Source organism: Pyrus communis, chromosome 2 (assembly GCF_041283825.1).
Source record: "Pyrus communis isolate YQ-2024b chromosome 2, ASM4128382v1, whole genome shotgun sequence".
NCBI classification, from domain to species: Eukaryota; Viridiplantae; Streptophyta; class Magnoliopsida; order Rosales; family Rosaceae; genus Pyrus; species Pyrus communis.
In genome coordinates, this window is record NC_142566.1 from 19,902,141 (window position 1) to 19,919,988 (window position 17,848).

General features: G+C 39.6%; 2 protein-coding genes and 2 pseudogenes across 3 annotated transcripts; 3 read left to right on the plus strand and 1 right to left on the minus strand.

Moving 5' to 3' along the window:
• Positions 1-717: 717 nt before the first annotated feature.
• On the plus strand, positions 718-4,484 carry LOC137747692 (uncharacterized). The gene has a single exon (XM_068487848.2). It carries the CDS (start codon positions 1,223-1,225, stop codon positions 4,091-4,093), a length of 2,871 nt encoding a protein of 956 aa, XP_068343949.2. The 5' UTR covers positions 718-1,222; the 3' UTR covers positions 4,094-4,484.
• A 758-nt stretch (positions 4,485-5,242) lies between these two features.
• On the minus strand, positions 5,243-9,924 carry LOC137748857 (uncharacterized; annotated as a pseudogene). The gene is made up of 12 exons (XR_015956758.1): positions 9,457-9,924; positions 9,230-9,408; positions 8,920-9,142; positions 8,699-8,828; position 8,609; positions 8,277-8,481; positions 7,928-8,071; positions 7,663-7,790; positions 6,855-7,271; positions 6,483-6,699; positions 5,935-6,125; positions 5,243-5,782 (listed from the first exon to the last, which is right to left on the minus strand). The product of XR_015956758.1 is annotated as an uncharacterized LOC137748857 (transcript).
• Positions 9,925-10,464: 540 nt separating this feature from the next.
• On the plus strand, positions 10,465-13,231 carry LOC137747821 (B3 domain-containing transcription factor VRN1-like; annotated as a pseudogene).
• A 1,757-nt stretch (positions 13,232-14,988) lies between these two features.
• On the plus strand, positions 14,989-17,578 carry LOC137746847 (B3 domain-containing transcription factor VRN1-like). Its single transcript, XM_088685855.1, has 5 exons — positions 14,989-15,416; positions 15,494-16,044; positions 16,181-16,425; positions 16,758-16,978; positions 17,117-17,578. Exons 1-5 carry the CDS (start codon positions 15,309-15,311, stop codon positions 17,363-17,365), a joined length of 1,374 nt encoding a protein of 457 aa, XP_088541981.1. The 5' UTR covers positions 14,989-15,308; the 3' UTR covers positions 17,366-17,578.
• The last annotated feature ends 270 nt before the right edge of the window (positions 17,579-17,848 follow it).

Genomic DNA, 17,848 nt, shown 5'->3' on the forward strand with positions numbered 1-17,848 from the left:
GCATGCGCTTGCTAATCTCCTTGGAGTAAACTTGCGGGATCTGAATCCCGTCCTCCTTGATGAGGGGATGGGACAACGCACTCGAGATGGTGAAAGAGAGGTGACAAATCAAGAAGATGGTGGTGGGGTGGCTGGGTTCTGTAAGTCTGGGTCCTTGGGATGTCAAATCGAGGTGGCAAGAGAGAGGTAAGAGATAGATGACAAATCGAGAAGATGGTGGTCGTCTGTGCCGTCGTGTTGTTGGGGTGGTGGAGGGAAGGAGACGACACACTGGAGACGACAAGAGAGACTCGATCGACATAGTGAGAGTGATAGTTGAATTCAATAGGTTTGAGGATGAGCAAACCTAAAACCAACGATTCAGATTGGATGGAGAGATGATCTCTTCAATCTCATCCGTCCATTCTAACTACAAACGGGCCAGTCCGGGTACCCCCGTTTCCTATACTTCAGGAACCGGCCCAAACCAAGAATTTTAAAGGCCCGCCCTGCCCCGCCCAGTTTCTGTTTTTATAAAATAGGAACCAGCCCGTACCCATCTCCAACCTTAGTTACTCGCCCTGACCCGCAATTTCTGTACGTCCACCTCTAGCCTCAGCCTCAGCCAACTGATCATTTGACTTTTCACTATTGACCGCAAGAGGAAAGTGGCTCCAAAGGGTCCCACCTCCAACAGATTTAAAAACCAAAGCCTGACTGTTAATTTGTCATGGATGGATGGATTGATTGATTGAAAATTGGAAGGCCAAAAAAAAATGCACATACAGAACAGAAAAGCACCATTTGGCATTCGGTTTGTGAAAGTCAATGCCCTTTTTCTCTCTGTTTGTTAACCAGGGATTGGTATGGGAAGAAGATTGTAGAGAGAGAGAGAGAGAGAGAGAGAGAGAGAGAATTGTATAGAGAGAGGGTATTGGGGGTTGCCAAATCAACACACCTATGAGTTTTGGATTTACAGAATCTGAGTAAATGAGAGCATTTCGTGAGGTGGTGGTAGTGGTGGGCTTTCTTTCCCATTAGATGTGCTGCTGCACTGACAGTTGACGTTTGGTGGGATTTTTGAGCTGGAAGAAGTACCCACCTTTGCTTTCAAATCGGGGGTTTCCCATCTCTGTAAAATTTCCTACCTTTCTGAAAATTCAACCCAAATCTCAATATATCAAGATTTGGGTTTTGTTAATCTCCCCTAAATCTCAATTCCCAAAAGAGGAATTAGGGATTCATGCATTTTTCACTGTGGAAGTCCTTCTCCCACTGCGTTGCTCTGTTCCTGGACAAGAAGAGCAGCAGCAGAAGAAAGAAAGATGGGTCGGATACGAACTCCGACGCCAAGAAAAACTCGTCAATTCTCCGGAAGCTTCAAGAAAACAAGCTCAGGGAGGCTCTGGAGCAAGCTTCGGAAGATGGGTTTCTCTTCAAATCTCAGGACATGGAGTCTGAGGCCATTGCCTACCAGGACGAGGGGATTGGACGGTCCAGATCGCTCGCTAGGCTCCATGCCCAGCGGGAGTTTCTTTGTGCCACTGCTCTTGCTGCTGACCGGATTTTCGAGTCCGAAAACGCCATCCCTGAGCTCCATGAAGCGTTCACAAAGTTCCTCACTATGTACCCGGATTACCAGTCTTCGGAGAAGATTGATCAGCTGAGGGTGGAGGAGTATGCACATTTGTCTCCAAAGGTATGCCTTGATTACTGCGGGTTTGGGCTTTTTTCGTACCTTCAGACACTGCACTATTGGGATTCTTCTACATTTAGCTTGTCTGAGATAACTGCAAATTTGAATAATCATGCACTTTATGGTGGTGCTGAGAAAGGCACTGTGGAACATGATATAAAAACTTGGATTGTGGATTATTTGAACATTCCTGAGAGTGAGTATGGTCTTGTTTTTACTGTGAGTAGAGGTTCTGCATTTAAATTGTTGGCTGAATCGTACCCTTTTCATACGAACAAGAAATTGTTGACGATGTTCGATTATGAGAGCCAGTCTGTGAATTGGATGGCTCAGAGTGCTAGAGAGAAGGGTGCAAAGGTGCACAGTGCTTGGTTTAAATGGCCAACCCTCAAACTCTGTTCCACTGATTTGAGAAAGGAGATTTCAATTAAGAAGAGGAGGAAGAAGGATTCCGCAGCTGGTCTTTTTGTGTTTCCGGTGCAGTCTAGAGTTACTGGGGCGAAGTATTCTTACCAATGGATGGCACTGGCTCAGCAGAACAATTGGCATGTCTTACTTGATGCAGGGTCTTTGGGTCCCAAAGACATGGATTCACTTGGACTGTCACTCTTCCGCCCTGATTTTATCATCACATCGTTTTACAAGTTATTTGGGTTTGATCCAACTGGATTTGGCTGCCTTCTGATTAAGAAATCAGTAATCGGATGCCTTCAAAATCAGTCAGGGTCAACTGGGTCTGGAATGGTGAAGATTGCCCCTGAATACCCTTTATATCTTAGTGATTCGGTTGATGGTATGGACAAAATGGCTGGAACTGAGGATGATGAAGTAACTGAAAATGGTGAGAAAACCACTGAAACTCGGCAGGGAAAGCAGATGCCTGCATTCTCTGGAGCATACACATCCTCTCAGGTCAGGGATGTATTTGAGACTGAGATGGATCACGATAACAGCTCAGACAGGGATGGGACGAGCACCTTATTTGAAGAAGCTGAGAGTGTCTCAGCGGGGGAGCTTATGAAGAGTCCAATCTTCAGTGAAGACTATTCATCAGACAATTCGTATTGGATTGGCTTGGGTCAGAGCCCAATGGGTTCCGACCATTCTAGTCAGATTAACAAACATAAGATTGCCTCTCCTCAGCCTCCATTTTGGTTTTCTGGCAGGAGGAATCGTAAGCAAGTTTCCCCAAAACCTGCTTCTAGGCTGTATGGCAGCCCCGTATTTGATGATAAAAAGGCAAACTCAGGGCTACATGATGACTCTCATGTGCTATCATTTGACGCCGCTGTCCTATCAATTTCTCAGGAGCTGGACTGTGTCAAGGAGGTCAATGAAGAACAATTTGCAGAAGCATGTCCCACTTTACAAAATGGTGAAAGGGCTTCTGATCATCATAATGGAGAGATCCAAGAAGAATGTGGAACTATCGAACCCTTGTCCAATGGGTCAGTGTTTAATTCTGGCACAAATGGATTTTGTCACGAAAATTCAACTTCCACCTATCAGCATCAGAACCTAGAAAATGGATCAACCATTGGAAGTTGCACAGAGATTAGAGGTGGTGCCATAAGAAGAGAAACTGAAGGTGAATTTAGGTTGTTAGGGAGAAGGGAGGGGAGTAAATATGGAAATGGTAGATTTTTTGGTTTGGAAGAGAATGAGCAACCAAGCCGGGGGAGAAGGGTGTCCTTTAGTGCAGAAAAAGACCACGTAAGCCATAATCTTGAGACAGGAGAAATTTCAGCAACTAGTTTGGAGGATGAAGAGTCCGCTAGTGATGGAGCATATGGTGACGGACAAGACTTGGACAGAAGGGAACCTGAGATAATATGCCGGCATCTTGATCATGTTAATACGTTAGGTCTCAATAAAACCACCTCCCGGCTGCGATTTTTGGTCAATTGGCTTGTGACCTCTTTGCTACAACTAAGGTTGCGTGGATCAGATGAAGACAAAGGAACAAATCTTGTTGACATCTATGGCCCAAAAATAAAATACGAAAGGGGAGCAGCTGTAGCTTTTAATGTGAAAGACCAGAATAGAGGGCTAATCAATCCAGAAGTTGTCCAGAAGCTGGCTGAAAAAGAAGGAATCGCACTTGGCGTTGGTATCCTCAGTCACATACGAATCATGGATAGTCCAAGACAGAAAAATGGTGTTTTGAATCTTCAAGATGCTACCCTTTGCAGGCCAATGGAGAACGGCAGAAATGGTAAAAAAAGCGAGTTTGTACGCCTTGAGGTTGTGACAGCTTCTCTGGGATTCCTTACCAACTTTGAAGATGTTTACAAGTTATGGGCTTTTATAGCAAATTTTCTTAATCCAACCTTTATCAGAGAGGGTGGGCTGTCAACTGTCTATGAAGAATCTGAGACGAAATCTGTAACATCTGTCCATGATATTGTTCAAAGTTGAGAAACGAAATGATCAATTTGATGGCGAAATTATTTGTTACCACTGGCTGAGCATCCGAGCTGATGATTTCCACGCCGAAAGGATGGAACGGCCCTAGATCCTGATTTTTCCGTGAAGTTGCATTCTTTTGTTCTTCAACAAATTGCTCATGGATGCAGGTAGATGAATCTGTTAACCTCTGCATTCTCGTTTTTCGCCTTTTAGGTATTGTTGTAGATTTATGTTTCCTTTGTTTTCTATTTTCTGCTAGAAAGAAAGGGTTGTTGTAGAGTTGGTTTAGAGATGTGTATGGTTTTAGGCAAAATCATACAAATCTCTAATCCAAAAGCAGAATTAGATTGGAATTGTCCCATTACTCACACTCTGCTCTTGTACAATTCATGGTATAAAATAATTGATTACTTGTGAAAAAAGATCCTTTGATTTTGCACTCTTTTGCTTTTTAGCATTGTTCTTATGAAGATGTGTGATAAGTTTTGCCCTACCAGACTTCGAAAACCGGCAAACGGAGCTGGCTAATGACGGCTTGGTTTGGATCGGTTGTCACCGGTGCTTTTTAGTCACTAAATTTAATCGAACCGTGTCCACACCTAATAAAACAACGTATTTATTTTATTTTATTTGTGTAAGGCTTTGGGGTGCTTTTCTTGAAGAGTTGGTATTATGGAAAATGAAATGATTAATTGACGACGTATCAATTAAATGGTAATTATTTTAACAATTGAGATTTATAATATGATACATCCGGCTGATCTTAGTTTTAAATCAAATATCAACCAAACATTGATGACATATCACTCAAATGTTGACCATTTCAAGAATTGACAATTGAGATTTAAAATCTGATCATTTATGGCTGTCATTGTAAAGAAACAAAGCAATGACACCTAACCAACAAATACACATCCCACATTATTTTGGAACCTCTTGTGGGGGAAGTGGGTATTTGGGAAAAGCTAACTTCTGAAGGAAACTTTTCCAGCGTGGGTCATGACAGTGATCGGTCGACAAATTTGATCCCATTGAATTTTTTCTAGTTGCCAACTGAAACTATTATATCAAGATAGTGACATACTTACACACACATATATATATATATATATATATATTATATGACAGAAAGCTTCTCCAAATAGATAATGTAAAAAATTAAGAGGATAATGCCACCTTTATCTCACCTTTAATTTCAATGACAAATGTACTGAACAAAATATGAACACATTAGTTGAAAGCAACTTATGCCATACAGATTATTGGTTTCCACGTGATAGTGTTCCAGTATCACATGATGGTTTCTCCGGGGATGATCTTTTGTCTTGATTCCACAGGTTGGTTTAGCATAATGAACTAAATTTTAGACCATGTGTATGAAGACCTACAGTGATTGAAAGGGAATCCGAAACTTGAATAGGAAACCGATAAGTTTTGCGCTGATTCGAACCTGGTTGGCCGCTAGCTTCTCTGTTGCTGATGAACAGATGCACTACGGACAGGAAAAGCGAAATCTAGGGTCTATGATTCCATCACCTTTATAAGAAATGCAGACTCCAGTGCCGACTCCTTGCACTGGAGATGCCTATCTTTCTCCACTTATCTGTCGTTAGATTAAGCAATATTGGACGATTTTGGTCATAAATTGTAAGTTCACGAACCCGTGCAATCCATTTTGCAGATTCCCAAACTCCAAACCTGAAATATGTCAAAACAAATAGATAATCAACACGCTGCCAACTCTTTCCGTTTTTCTGACTAGTGAAAATCCTCCTCCATCTTGTGAGAATATTCACATCCTTGCAGAACAGTTAAAAAGTGAAAATTAACGTCGGCATATGAAAAATTACCGTGTATTGAAAGATGAGGATATCATGACAGCTGGAAAAAGAACATCCTTCTGGACATTGTCATAAGGAGAATAGTCACGTATGGCGTGAAAATCATCAATGTCCCCAGGTTATCCAAACTCTTCATAGTCAGCAGCTGTAAGCGGTAAAATGGGAGAGAGAAGAGTGTTTGTTGCGTCTAAAAATGGAACCTGAAGCACAGAGCAAATGAATTCATTTCTGAAGCTAATCACAAGAAATTCAGCGTGACTAAGTATATTTAATACAAACAATAAAGAATGAAATGCCTCCTTGTAAACATATGCTTGAAAAATGAAGTTCCCAATGCATTAGTTTCCCTCAATTACCAATCATCTTTCAATTACCAAATCACAATTGTCAAGAAATTATGATGAGATTCTCTTCGAGTTGAGAAGCAAAACAAAACCCAAATTAGAAGGAACAAAGTCTATTTAACCAAAGCAAACTACATCAAAACTACACAACAAGAACTAATCAGAAACCTAAATGACAATAAAAACCAAAAGCGGAAGAAGATCCATGTTTACCTTCAAAATTTCAGCCTTAAATAGATATGGGGATTGATTGATGGCTGAAGCAACCATGAGTCCTCCAGCACCATGACCCCAACCAGCAAGTTTGTTTTCATGGACAATCTCTCTGTCAACAAGAAATTTGGCACAGGAGATGTAGTCTTTGATGGAATTAGTCTTCTGTGTACGTCTTCCATCATGGTGCCACTTCTTACCTCCACCTCCTCCGCCTCTGGAAATATTATCCAGACATGGTTAGTAGGCAATCAGAAGGCTCTTTCGAAAGGAAAACTAATGTGAGTTTGCAATGCTGATGATGTCAATTATTTAGTATGCCTGAAATTAAGCCACAAATAACTTAGAAATGGTATTCAACACAAACCAGACCTAACATCAGCATACGCAAGATCCAACCAAGATCAAGAAGGCTTTTCAACTCACTGCACCATCGCTTGTCAAGAAGCTCACCGTAAGCTCCATGGACATGAAGCAATCCAGGGTTCTGATCCTCTTTCTTGTTTATGTGGGCGTATACAACAGTCAATGGAACCAAAACTCCATCATAAGAAGATACATTATACTGTTCAAAAGCATAAAACTCAGAAAGATCTTTCCACAACTGAGCATCATCAGAGTTGGAATCAGTTATAAGATTCAAAGGTTTTGAATTTATGGCTTCCTCGTTGATGCTTTCTATGGAATTTGTTCCAACAAAACTCGTGTTCTTTCACAAAAAATATTCTGCTGTTCAATGATATTCCAATTTCCATTTGACAGGTCATAATCAACCACAGCATCGGGAATCTGGGAAAGTTAAGAAGATTGGGTTCATAATCTGAACTTTGGACATGGAACACAAATGGATAGATGACTCCAGAGTAGTGCACATTCAGTAATCTTAAAACAGAAGGATGCATATTGTGCTTATTTATTAATAAACCTAATCTCAAAAGTGAAAACCTAGAACATCTAAAAATTTGCAAATTCTAAACCAAGCTGGGTAGACGATGGAAATTTTGAGATCAATTGTTTGGCGAAAGGATTAATTTACACAGCCCACTTAGAAAAGGAAGAAGCTGAAATTACAATCGTGACATTTTAACTTCTTTTCTTTGATGGAAACACAATATGAATGCATAAATCTATGGAAGAATCCTGCAACAATCTTTAGAAATGATCATTTTTACTCACATACCACAGGTGATCATATTGTAAAGCGCATCACTGGTGAATGGTAATCATTATTTGGTCCAGGTGAAATTTGCGTAACATATTTTGGAAGAGGCAGGAATTGTGGGTGAAGCTCTTTTAGGTGCACTGGCCCCCGAGACAGCATGAGGTTAAAAGAATGAGAATATTAACGGTCAAGAGAAAATTTTAAATTCTTCTACATTGAAATTGTTGATAACAATGCATGATGCACACATATGACATACCCCAAAATTGGTGCTGTTAACCTACCTTCCCAGCAGGCAAAGGTACAGTGACAGAACAAAGTTTAAAGTTTCGCCCTTCCCTTAAAATAACTACCGAGTACATTCTGCAGTAAATCAGATAGTAAATTAATGCCTGGGGGTAACTATCCACATTAAACAAGAAAAATACTTAGATAAAACAGATAGTCGAACTGAAATGCTCATACTTGATGCTAGAGAAAAGAGCTACTAACAAAAAATCATTTTAATAACAAAGAGAACTGCTATAGGGCATATCACAAGGAGATAACAAAAACCATTCAAAAGCAGAAAACTTTAAAATAAAAAAATGAAAGATTGACATGAGAAACAAACGTAACACCTAGTTAATCACAGACCTCCCATATTCTTGGACTGGAAGAAGAATGCAGTGGACTCTGAAGAAGATAATGGTAATCAACTGACTGGTCCGCTTTAGCAGCATCCGTAAACAGATAAAGAAATCCTTGGTGATGCTCAAGTATGCCATGTGATATACCATTACATTCCCAAACTAAGTTCATCCCGGACAATGGATTAGCTGCATTTATCAAAAACACCTAAAATGAGGTCCAAATTACTAATTACTATATCTCTTTTTTTTAATTTATTACTATTAAGGGGAAGCGGAGGGTTCAAAACTATTACAATAATTTAGGGAAGTGGGGAGTTTCGAACAGGGTACACCCTACCAAGGAGAATATTGGACCACATGCAAAAATGGATGCTTTAGCCAATTACTATTACAGAGTCATCTTCAAAAGTATACCTTGGAACTTAGAAGACATGGTGGAGAAGGTATACACTGTCACAAAACGGAAATCGAATGTTAACATAAACTTCCTCATCCGGTTCTTCTAGAATCAAAACATCATCATCAGTTGATCCAATCGCGCTACAATATATCCTGATTGACCAAATAGGCTAGAATTACCAACATTTCACTCAAGTATAACAGAATAGCATGCATAAACAGCACAATTTCGCATAATACTAGCCTATATGGCCGCCTGTTTTCATCAGTGACAACATAAAGCAACGCCTGCCCGTCTTTGGCCCAAGCCAAATTCGAAACACACTCTACTTTCGGCTTACTACACAATGCACCAGAGTTCAAATTCCTAACAGATAATCTAAACAAGTCAGCCTCCTTATCATAAATTGTGTAAGCTATAAACCCACGATCCGGCGACACTTCCGATAACTCTTCGTAAGCATATCCTACACAAAATTAAACTCAAACTAAATTCCCAGCAAAACAAAAATTTCCAGCTTTTAACATAAATTAGTAAAAGATTGGCAATTTACCCCCACATCTTTGGGACTCCTGATTGTAATCAATGAGCTTCTGCTCGATCCCCTTTCCCGATGTGAAATCGAATCCTGAGGAAGGCGATTTGTGCGAAATGAACTCGTCGTTTAAACTCGCGAGTCTCCGGCAGAGCACCGGAAGTTGCTTCCCCTCCTCCACGCGCCGGTAGTAGAACCTGCAAGCATTTGATTCTCACTCTCAAGCATCGGAAACCCAGAAATACCAGGGGCCCCAGCGCAGGGGAGGGGTGGAGAGGTCGGAGGCGATGCGAGAGGCCATCTCGGCCTGGAGCTTGCTCTGAAGGCGGTCGGTGCCGGACATGACGGCCTCCGTGTACTTCTCCTCTTGCTCCATGTACATGTCCAGGTGGCGCAACGCCACTTTGTCGTTGAGCTTCGACATCCAGCTGTAGGAGTCCTCCCACGGGTGGTCGTGGAAGTTGAAGCTCGGGCTTCTGCGGCGGCCGTGGCGGCCTTGGTGACGCCGTCGACGACGGCTTATGGGCCCAACGCAGACGGCGGCAATGTTGACGGAGGGGTTTAAGGAGGTGGCGCATGGTAGGGGGTTACATTGGTGGTGGCCCTGGTGCGTTTACGCTGGGGGTTTAAGCGAAGCCAAATTACAAAAATGAATTTTGTAGTTTGACCATGTGTCTAATTCAGTCGCTTAACGGAACTCTCTATTCTCGAGTCAAAATATCAATATGCTCAAAAAAAAAAAAAATCAATCAATGTAATTTCCATTTTATGAACTTTGCGACATATATTAAATTGATTGTGCCGCCAAAAATGTAATAGTCAATGATCGAACGGTCGAAGATTTCGTGTATACCATGCTCCGAGCACATGATTTCATTTCAGTTTAAAAAAAATAGAGTCAAACCATTTTAGAAAACTCTGATTTGATTGACATGGTAGATTTTCTGCTTTGTACAAAAGCATATCAAAAGTTTGTGGCTTTTTGATTGGGCGGTCTGATTTCTGGAGTCTCTGACCTGCCAAGGAGCTAGCAGTGTGGAGCACACAAAACTTTAAGTAACCAAGAAAGTACAAGAGAAATTGTTATGAGAGATCAGAAGTGGTCAAAGCAATGGCATGATAAACGGTTCAGATCAAATGAGAAAGATCCAACGGTGACTGCAAAAACACAGACCACAGGCTTTTTTTTTTTTTTTTTTTTAGTATATTGATATTTTTACACTGAGAAATGGGAAGTTCGGCTAAATCACACAATGAATAGCTTAATTTGGTATCGAATTCGTCATCCACGAAATTCAAACCTAAAATCTCTCACTTTTAATTGAAGAAAAATACTACCAAACTGTAATACTATCAGCGCGCAAACATTTAAATTAGGCTCTTTTTTCATCTCAACTCTCACTCATTCAGTATCTCTCTCTCTCTCTCTCCTCCAATGGCTTCTTCCAGTTTCTTCAAGATTGTCATGGAAAAAGATCTTCAAGAGAGAAAGCTTGTAAGTTGATCAAAACTTTGCTTCTCGTCATTTTTCTCATTTTTTTTAACTTGAAAGTTGGGACCTTTATAAAATGCTCTGTTTTTTGCCCTTTTATTCTTCATTTGTTTCTCTTCATATGAAATTTTAGTGCTGTACATGTAGTTTCTTGAGAAATTCTTATCCTTTTTGGTTAATTAGCGTTCCTTTCCAGATTAAAAAAGCACAACTCTTTTACTGATTACTTCTCTTAAAATACATAAGTTGTTGTTTTCACACTAAAACTTTGATCTGCTTCCTTGTGGAACTTATAATTAAAGCCAAAGGCACTCATTTCGGCTTTCAACATAAGCTAAAGCATGGCTTCATTTTTGGCATCCCACATGAACCATTTTTATAAAATCAAATCCGATGCCGATGAGCAGTCCAAATCATAATGTCCCTTCGTTAATTTATGTCACATGTAGTCTTGATATTGTAGATAACTATAGATGCATGGACATATTAATCAGAGCAAGTTATCCATTGCAGAAACTTCCAGAGAGTGCTGTGGTTATGTATGGAGATTATCTAGGAGACAAAGTAGTTGTCAAGGTTCCGAATGGAGAAAAATGGCCGATAGGATTGACTAGCCGTGACGGCAAGGTTTGGTTAAACAAGGGCTGGTCAAAATTCGCAGAGTTTTACTCACTAGACCATGGTAACTTACTGATATTCAGCTTTGAAGGAGATCATTCTCACTTCCACGTGCGGATTTTCACGAGGAGTTGTTTAGAGAAGGACTTCGGTTCATTTTTTAGTGTTGAAGACCACTTAAGTGGTGAGACAGATAATGTTGGTTCATCCGAGTCACCTCTAATGGGGTCGTGTAGCAAGAGAAATGGTGAAGGCCCTGCATTTCCACTGAATGCTCCTCCAAGCTTCTTCAAGGTTGTCCTGGATGATACACTTCGAGATGGGAAGATCGTAAGTTATAACTTTGCTTCCTTATATTCAATCTCTACCTATATTCTCTCTGCTTGAAGTTGTGAACTTTAGTTGATATTCTTAGCATGAAAGTTGAAATCTTGTGGTAGAAAACCGTTGACTTGGCTTGCACATATCCTGCATTTACCTGCTCCTATGTATATTTTGATCTTGTTTTCGAAATGGTGTATATATCGTAAATCGTAATATCCCTGTGCTAATCGATGTTTACTAATTACTGGTATGTTATATGATGTTTCTTGCATCGACTTGTTCTTTTTAAGTAGGGACAATATCGGTGATATTGGTGGTGGACCATGTTGGGCCTATAAAGTTTATCATAATCTTCATTATAAATTACATAAAACAAGCTACTGAATGTTCCAGTAATATTTTCTTGTTTTTATTTCTTCATGAAATATGCTATCGACTACAGAAAATTCCACCGATAGGTTCGATGAAATATGAAGATTTTATCGGAGACAAAATGTTCCTTGAAGTTCCAAATGGACCAGTATGGCCAGTAGAACTGTCAAGGCGTGATTGTGAGATTTGGTTACGAAAGGGCTGGCTGAAGTTCGCTCGATTTTACTTCCTCGAGCTGGGGTGCTTATTGTTGTTCACCTACAAAGGGGTCTATTCCCATTTCCAGGTTCGCATTTTTCGAAGGAATACTTTAGAGATGGACTACTTCAATTTAAGTGATGAAGATGAAACCGATTCCAATTCAAGTGGGGAAATTGAATGTCAAAGAATGAAGCATGACAAGGAAAGGAGGACGCACGGTATGTTCACTATGGTTTGAGTGCACATTTAGAATACTTTTGAGATTTTCCTTTTCTTCTAAAACCTCTCATAGAGTTGAAGAATTGGAATTAAACAGGTGGTGATGGAGGCATGTCTGCTGCACACAGATCACCAAAGGTCCTTTCGAGAACTGGTCAGAGTGAATTGGAAGATAAAACTGAAAGAGCCTTTGCAAAAGCTAGAAGTTTCAAATCTCGCAATCCATTTGCTGTGATCAGAATGCGACCATCATACATTTCAACTCACTTGGTAAGCTTTTTTGCAGCAACCCCAGTTTGTATATGTGACTAACATCAACCCCGTTTTGGCTTCGTCCATATGTGTTTAACTTGTTTCATTTTATTTCTGTTTTGCAGAAATTACCTATATACTTTGCCCAGGAACATATTTGTGAAAGCGGCGAACGCAAAGTGACTCTAAAGATTTCAGATATGAGATCTTGGTCTGTTAAGTGCATTATCCAGTTATACAACTGTCAGACATGTGCAAGATTCCAGGATCATGGTTGGAAAGCGTTTGCAAGAGACAATAGACTTGAAGAAGGGGATGTGTGTGTATTTGAGGTGATACCGAATACCTCTAAATGTGCACTCAAAGTTTACATATTCCGAGATAAAGATCAATGATGCGGATGCCTTCAACAACGCTAGCGGAAGAGCACGACTTAATGTTCTGATCATCATAGTTGTCATTAGTGACTATTGGAGTGTCTTGGGTTGTGAAGAAGATATTGAAATGATGAGATAGTCTAACTTCATTTGCAGTCACCTTAGAACCGAACAATTTGAACATGATCTGATGGATTGATCGATGTTGTCAAATTATTGTTATTCAGTTTCGAATTATTTTTCTACTAAATTTATGGTGTTTCGGATGATTCATCGTTTCAAGGATTGAAGTGGTTAATATTTTCATGTTCGGAGCTAGTATTTTTGTGACAGAACTATACCATGCTTTCGAAAGAAAAAACAGAACTGGGGGCTGCACTGATCCGCTACTGCGAGGGTCTGATTTCTATGCTGATGACATGCTAGTTACATATGCAGAACAACTCAGCTATGTGCCCGGCAGCTGCAATAACCTTGTTGTTTGTTGACTTCTCTGCAACATTAGGTGTGTGCATGCCCAAAAACTTACAGAAGTTCATACTCGAATTTGTTAGGTCATCGTTTAAAGTTTCGTTTTTCTTCAAATTCTTTGTAGTTATGTCCTTAAGATCGTGTGGTAATGATCACTCGTGCTTAGTTCACGGGGATAGTATTTTCTTAAGGATAATGCTAGAGAGACTAAATTTCTAAACTAAATTTTGTAAATCAAATGATGTGGTGTGGATTTTTAGTATCAAAGTATTTCTATTTCATGAAGAGTTTTGAATGTACAAGGCAATATATGTAGGCAAGAAAAGTAAATGGTTACAAGCAACCATCTTTACATGAAACCCTAGAGACCGGGTAAACCTAGGACACATACTTTTCCTTAATTTAAGGTGATTTACACCAGACCCAAGACTAAGAAGTAATCAGCAAGTTAAGGACCTCGAATCAAGGAAAAAGAGAAAGCTAGAAAGCTGGCGGTTGACATTGAGCATCCATGATTACTTGGAGACTTGTGATATGAGATGACATGATAAGGTTTTGTGATTGGTTCTAACACTCCCCCTCAAGCTGGATCGTGGAGTGTAGTCGAGCCAAGCTTGCTCAGGAGCCGTTGAAACTGATGAGAGGGTAGAGCCTTGGTGAATAAGTCAGCCAATTGGTCATGGCTCCGAGTGAATTGAGTTTGAATATGTCAGTGCAAGGAGAACAGCTGTTTCTGGCAGTAGGAGCTGAAAAGGGTTCATAATGCAAGCCTAAAGGTGTTCCGTTGATATGCAGTGTTTTAAATATAGTTATGCTAGAACGGATTGCGCCTTATATGCAATGAAATGTGTTATGAAAATTGTTGGTGATGTAGGTGCAAACCTTTCTTGTTTTTTGTTTTTTTTTTTTTTTTTAAGCAAATGTTGCACTTTTGGGTAAATAGGGGACAATCATCGAGCAAATTCCACTTGTATTTTGTAGGCAGATGTAATGAAAATTTTTGTGAAATTCGGTTATTGTTGTATAGATTTTGGGTTTTGGATTTTGAATAAAGTAGCATTGTAATGAGATTACGTTCTTATCTTCTTTTCCTTAAACTAGGAATAAGGTAAATTGCCCCCACGCCTACTGGACATTGGGTTGTGTCCCTAATTGCCCAAGGAAATCCATAAAAATCCTAAGAAATCTATGAAAAAACTCCATACAAATCTGCCAAAATCTAAAAGAATTGTAAAATTTATTAAAATCCTTTGAAATATGTCACTGAAAAACAATCTATTAAAATCCTGAGAAATCCAAATCGACTACACCCCCTAAGATTCATACACCCAATTGTCTTAGTGGATAAGACTTGGTTGTTGTATAGAGAGAGAAGAGAGAGAGAAAAAGGTTAGTGAGAGAGAAGGGAAGGGAAGGGAAGGGAAGGGAAGGGAATTTGAAGGAGAGAGAATCCCACTCCATTTATACAATTTTAATTTCCATATTGTAACATCTCAAATGCATTAATAAAATTCTCCTTGTATAGTCGAAGTTTTCTATAATAAAAAAAAAAAACATTAATGATGATATCTAGTTTTGGTTTGGGAAGTTGAAGAAGCTTTGGCGTGTGAGAGAGGCTCTTTAGCTTCTGCCTTATGGTTGGCAGAGCCTTCTTGACCAAGGCATTTGCTGTTTTCCAAAAACAAAACACAATTATATAACAATGCAGCATGCAACAAGCTATGAAATACATCTGAAAAGCTCCCCTAATTTTTAAGTAAAACTACGTGCAATGGCTTCTCTTCTTCCGGAAACTGATCGTGCACGGCCAACATTTTCGGCTACCACTCCACATTTTTTCAAGATCATCCCGAATGACGCTTCTAGATACACAAAACTTGTAAGTTCACCTTTTTCTCTTTACTTCTTTGAGCTAGCCAGCTACTTAATTGAGTAATTATTTTTGTTGTTGTACAGAGGATTCCGGAGAAATTTGTGAATAAATATGGAGAAAATATATCAAATCCAATACTTCTTAAGCTTCCAAGTGGTGTAGAATGGGAAATCCAAGTAAGAAATTGTAATGGTGACATTTGGTTTGACAAGGGTTGGCCGGAATTCTCTGAGTTTTACTCTCTTGATTATGGAGACTCTCTAGTTTTCCGCTACGAAGCGAATTCCAAATTTCATGTTTGCATATTTGATAGAAGTGCCACGGAGATTGAGTATCCGTTACCATTTCCGGAGGTGGAAGAAACTGATGAAGATGATGATGAATCCGTTGAGGTTTTGGAGGATTTTCCACCCTGCCCAAGAACAAGGCAGAAATCTCCGTTGCCATGTCCTCTGCCTCGCATGAAAAAGAGAATAAGCACTTCTTCAGGTAAAAAATTCGGAAACAAAAGCTCTTCAAGGAGGCATCCATTGACCAAAAATGAAAAATCTATAGCTCTTCAGAGATGCATTGATTTCAAATCTGAAAAGCCTCACTTCAAGGTTGCGATGCAGCCCTCCAACATATTCCATAAATATTTATTGACAATCAAACATTCTCTGTTCAAATATTTATTTGTTATCTTTACTTGTTGCCATGCAGTGTTCAATACGATGTAAAATATATATGAAGAAGTAAAACAAATTACTTTTGCCTTCTTTGTTTTTCTTTTTGAAGATTTTGCCTTCGGAGTTTGCCAAGAGGCATCTTATGCAGCAACCAACTGGTAGTGCCGTCCTTTGTGTTCCGGATGGAGGAACTTGGCGTGTTAAATTCACATATGCAAATCAAATATCTCGGTTCTTGTGTGGTTGGCTGGCGTTTGTAGGAGATAATGATTTGAGAGTTGGTGATGTGTGTGTCTTTATCTTGATTAAGGACATTCCACTCCCGTTTGAAGTTGTCTTTTACCGTGGTACAGAGGCAACAAATTTCTCTTTTTCTCCAAGTTTACAATGAATCGGTTGTTAATATTCGAATTTGTGCCCCGTTACAAATGCATAGCTTCCACATAAATGTTTTGTTCCATTTTAGGACCTATTGATCAGCTGACATACGGTACAGACCGTTGATATGTCATCAACAATGTGACATCCTTTTCACCAAGAGAACTTCACATGTTACTGATGCATTTTTCCCAATATTAGTTTTATTATCAAGCTGCATTGAGAATTTTATGTTGTATAAGTTAATGCTTTAACTAGGTCGCTCTGGAAATGATTATATACTTTGTTGATTTTACTGTAGGCAAGTGCAAAATGGGGAAGATTAATGGCCGGCATGTTAGTCAGAGGCCTTGCACTTCATCTTTGAGTGCTTCTGAAGTTGCCAACAAGTCAAAGATTTCTGATCAGGTTGCTCAAAGGCCTTCATGTTTGAAGGCTTCAAGGGTTCTTGAAACTGCTAACAAGTTCATCCCAAAAAATCCTTTCTTTAGAGCCACTGTGCGGTCACCATCCAAGCCAATGGTAGGGTCATTGACCACATATTTATACAACTTTGTTTCAAGCCTTCAAACACAAATACTCCATGAACCTTATTAGTTGTGCGTATATTATGTATATGTAGTTGCTCTAAATTAGGTATATATCATTCATCATATGCAGTATGTACCAGCCGAGTTTGCCAAGAGATTAAAATTACAAAAGAAGCAAATTGCAGCTCTTCAGGTCGGAGAGCAATTGTGGCCTGTTAATATAATTGGTTACAACAATGAGGGAAACAGACATTCGCACATTTCTGGTGGGTGGCGTGTATTTGCAGAGGAAAATCGTTTGAGAAAAGGAGATGTATGCACATTTGAGCTGATCGAGATAAATGACATTGTGCTGAAAATTCATATTTTCAGAAGTTGATTACACAAAGTGTGTACTGTCATTTAAAGAGGGACGCAGAGCACAGTTACCATGTTATGCTGCGAAAGAGACCTCATTTGGCTGCAGTTTCAAAGATCCATAAATACAATTTGTAGTTTGTATTTTGATATATTAGTAGCATAATATCACTACTGTATGAAGAAAGTTGAAGTCTTATCGTAAAACCGTAGTAAACTAGTTATAAGGCCTTACATGGTCCCTTTTATATCCTCAACACTATATATAGACTGTTTTGAGTACCAAGAAGTTTGCGAAGAGTTTCATTGGACAAACATTTTGCTTTCATACAGGCATATTCTTCTCTCTTCACATTCTGATCCTCAGTCACCTCTCTATAATGTAGAAGCCTGAGTTGGTTTCATAGAGTTTTGCTGAGTTGCCTCATCCAATTTTGCAACTACGGCACTGGATTGTATGGTGGTTTACTGGAGAATATAGTTTTGAGAGGAATGTTGATGAGAC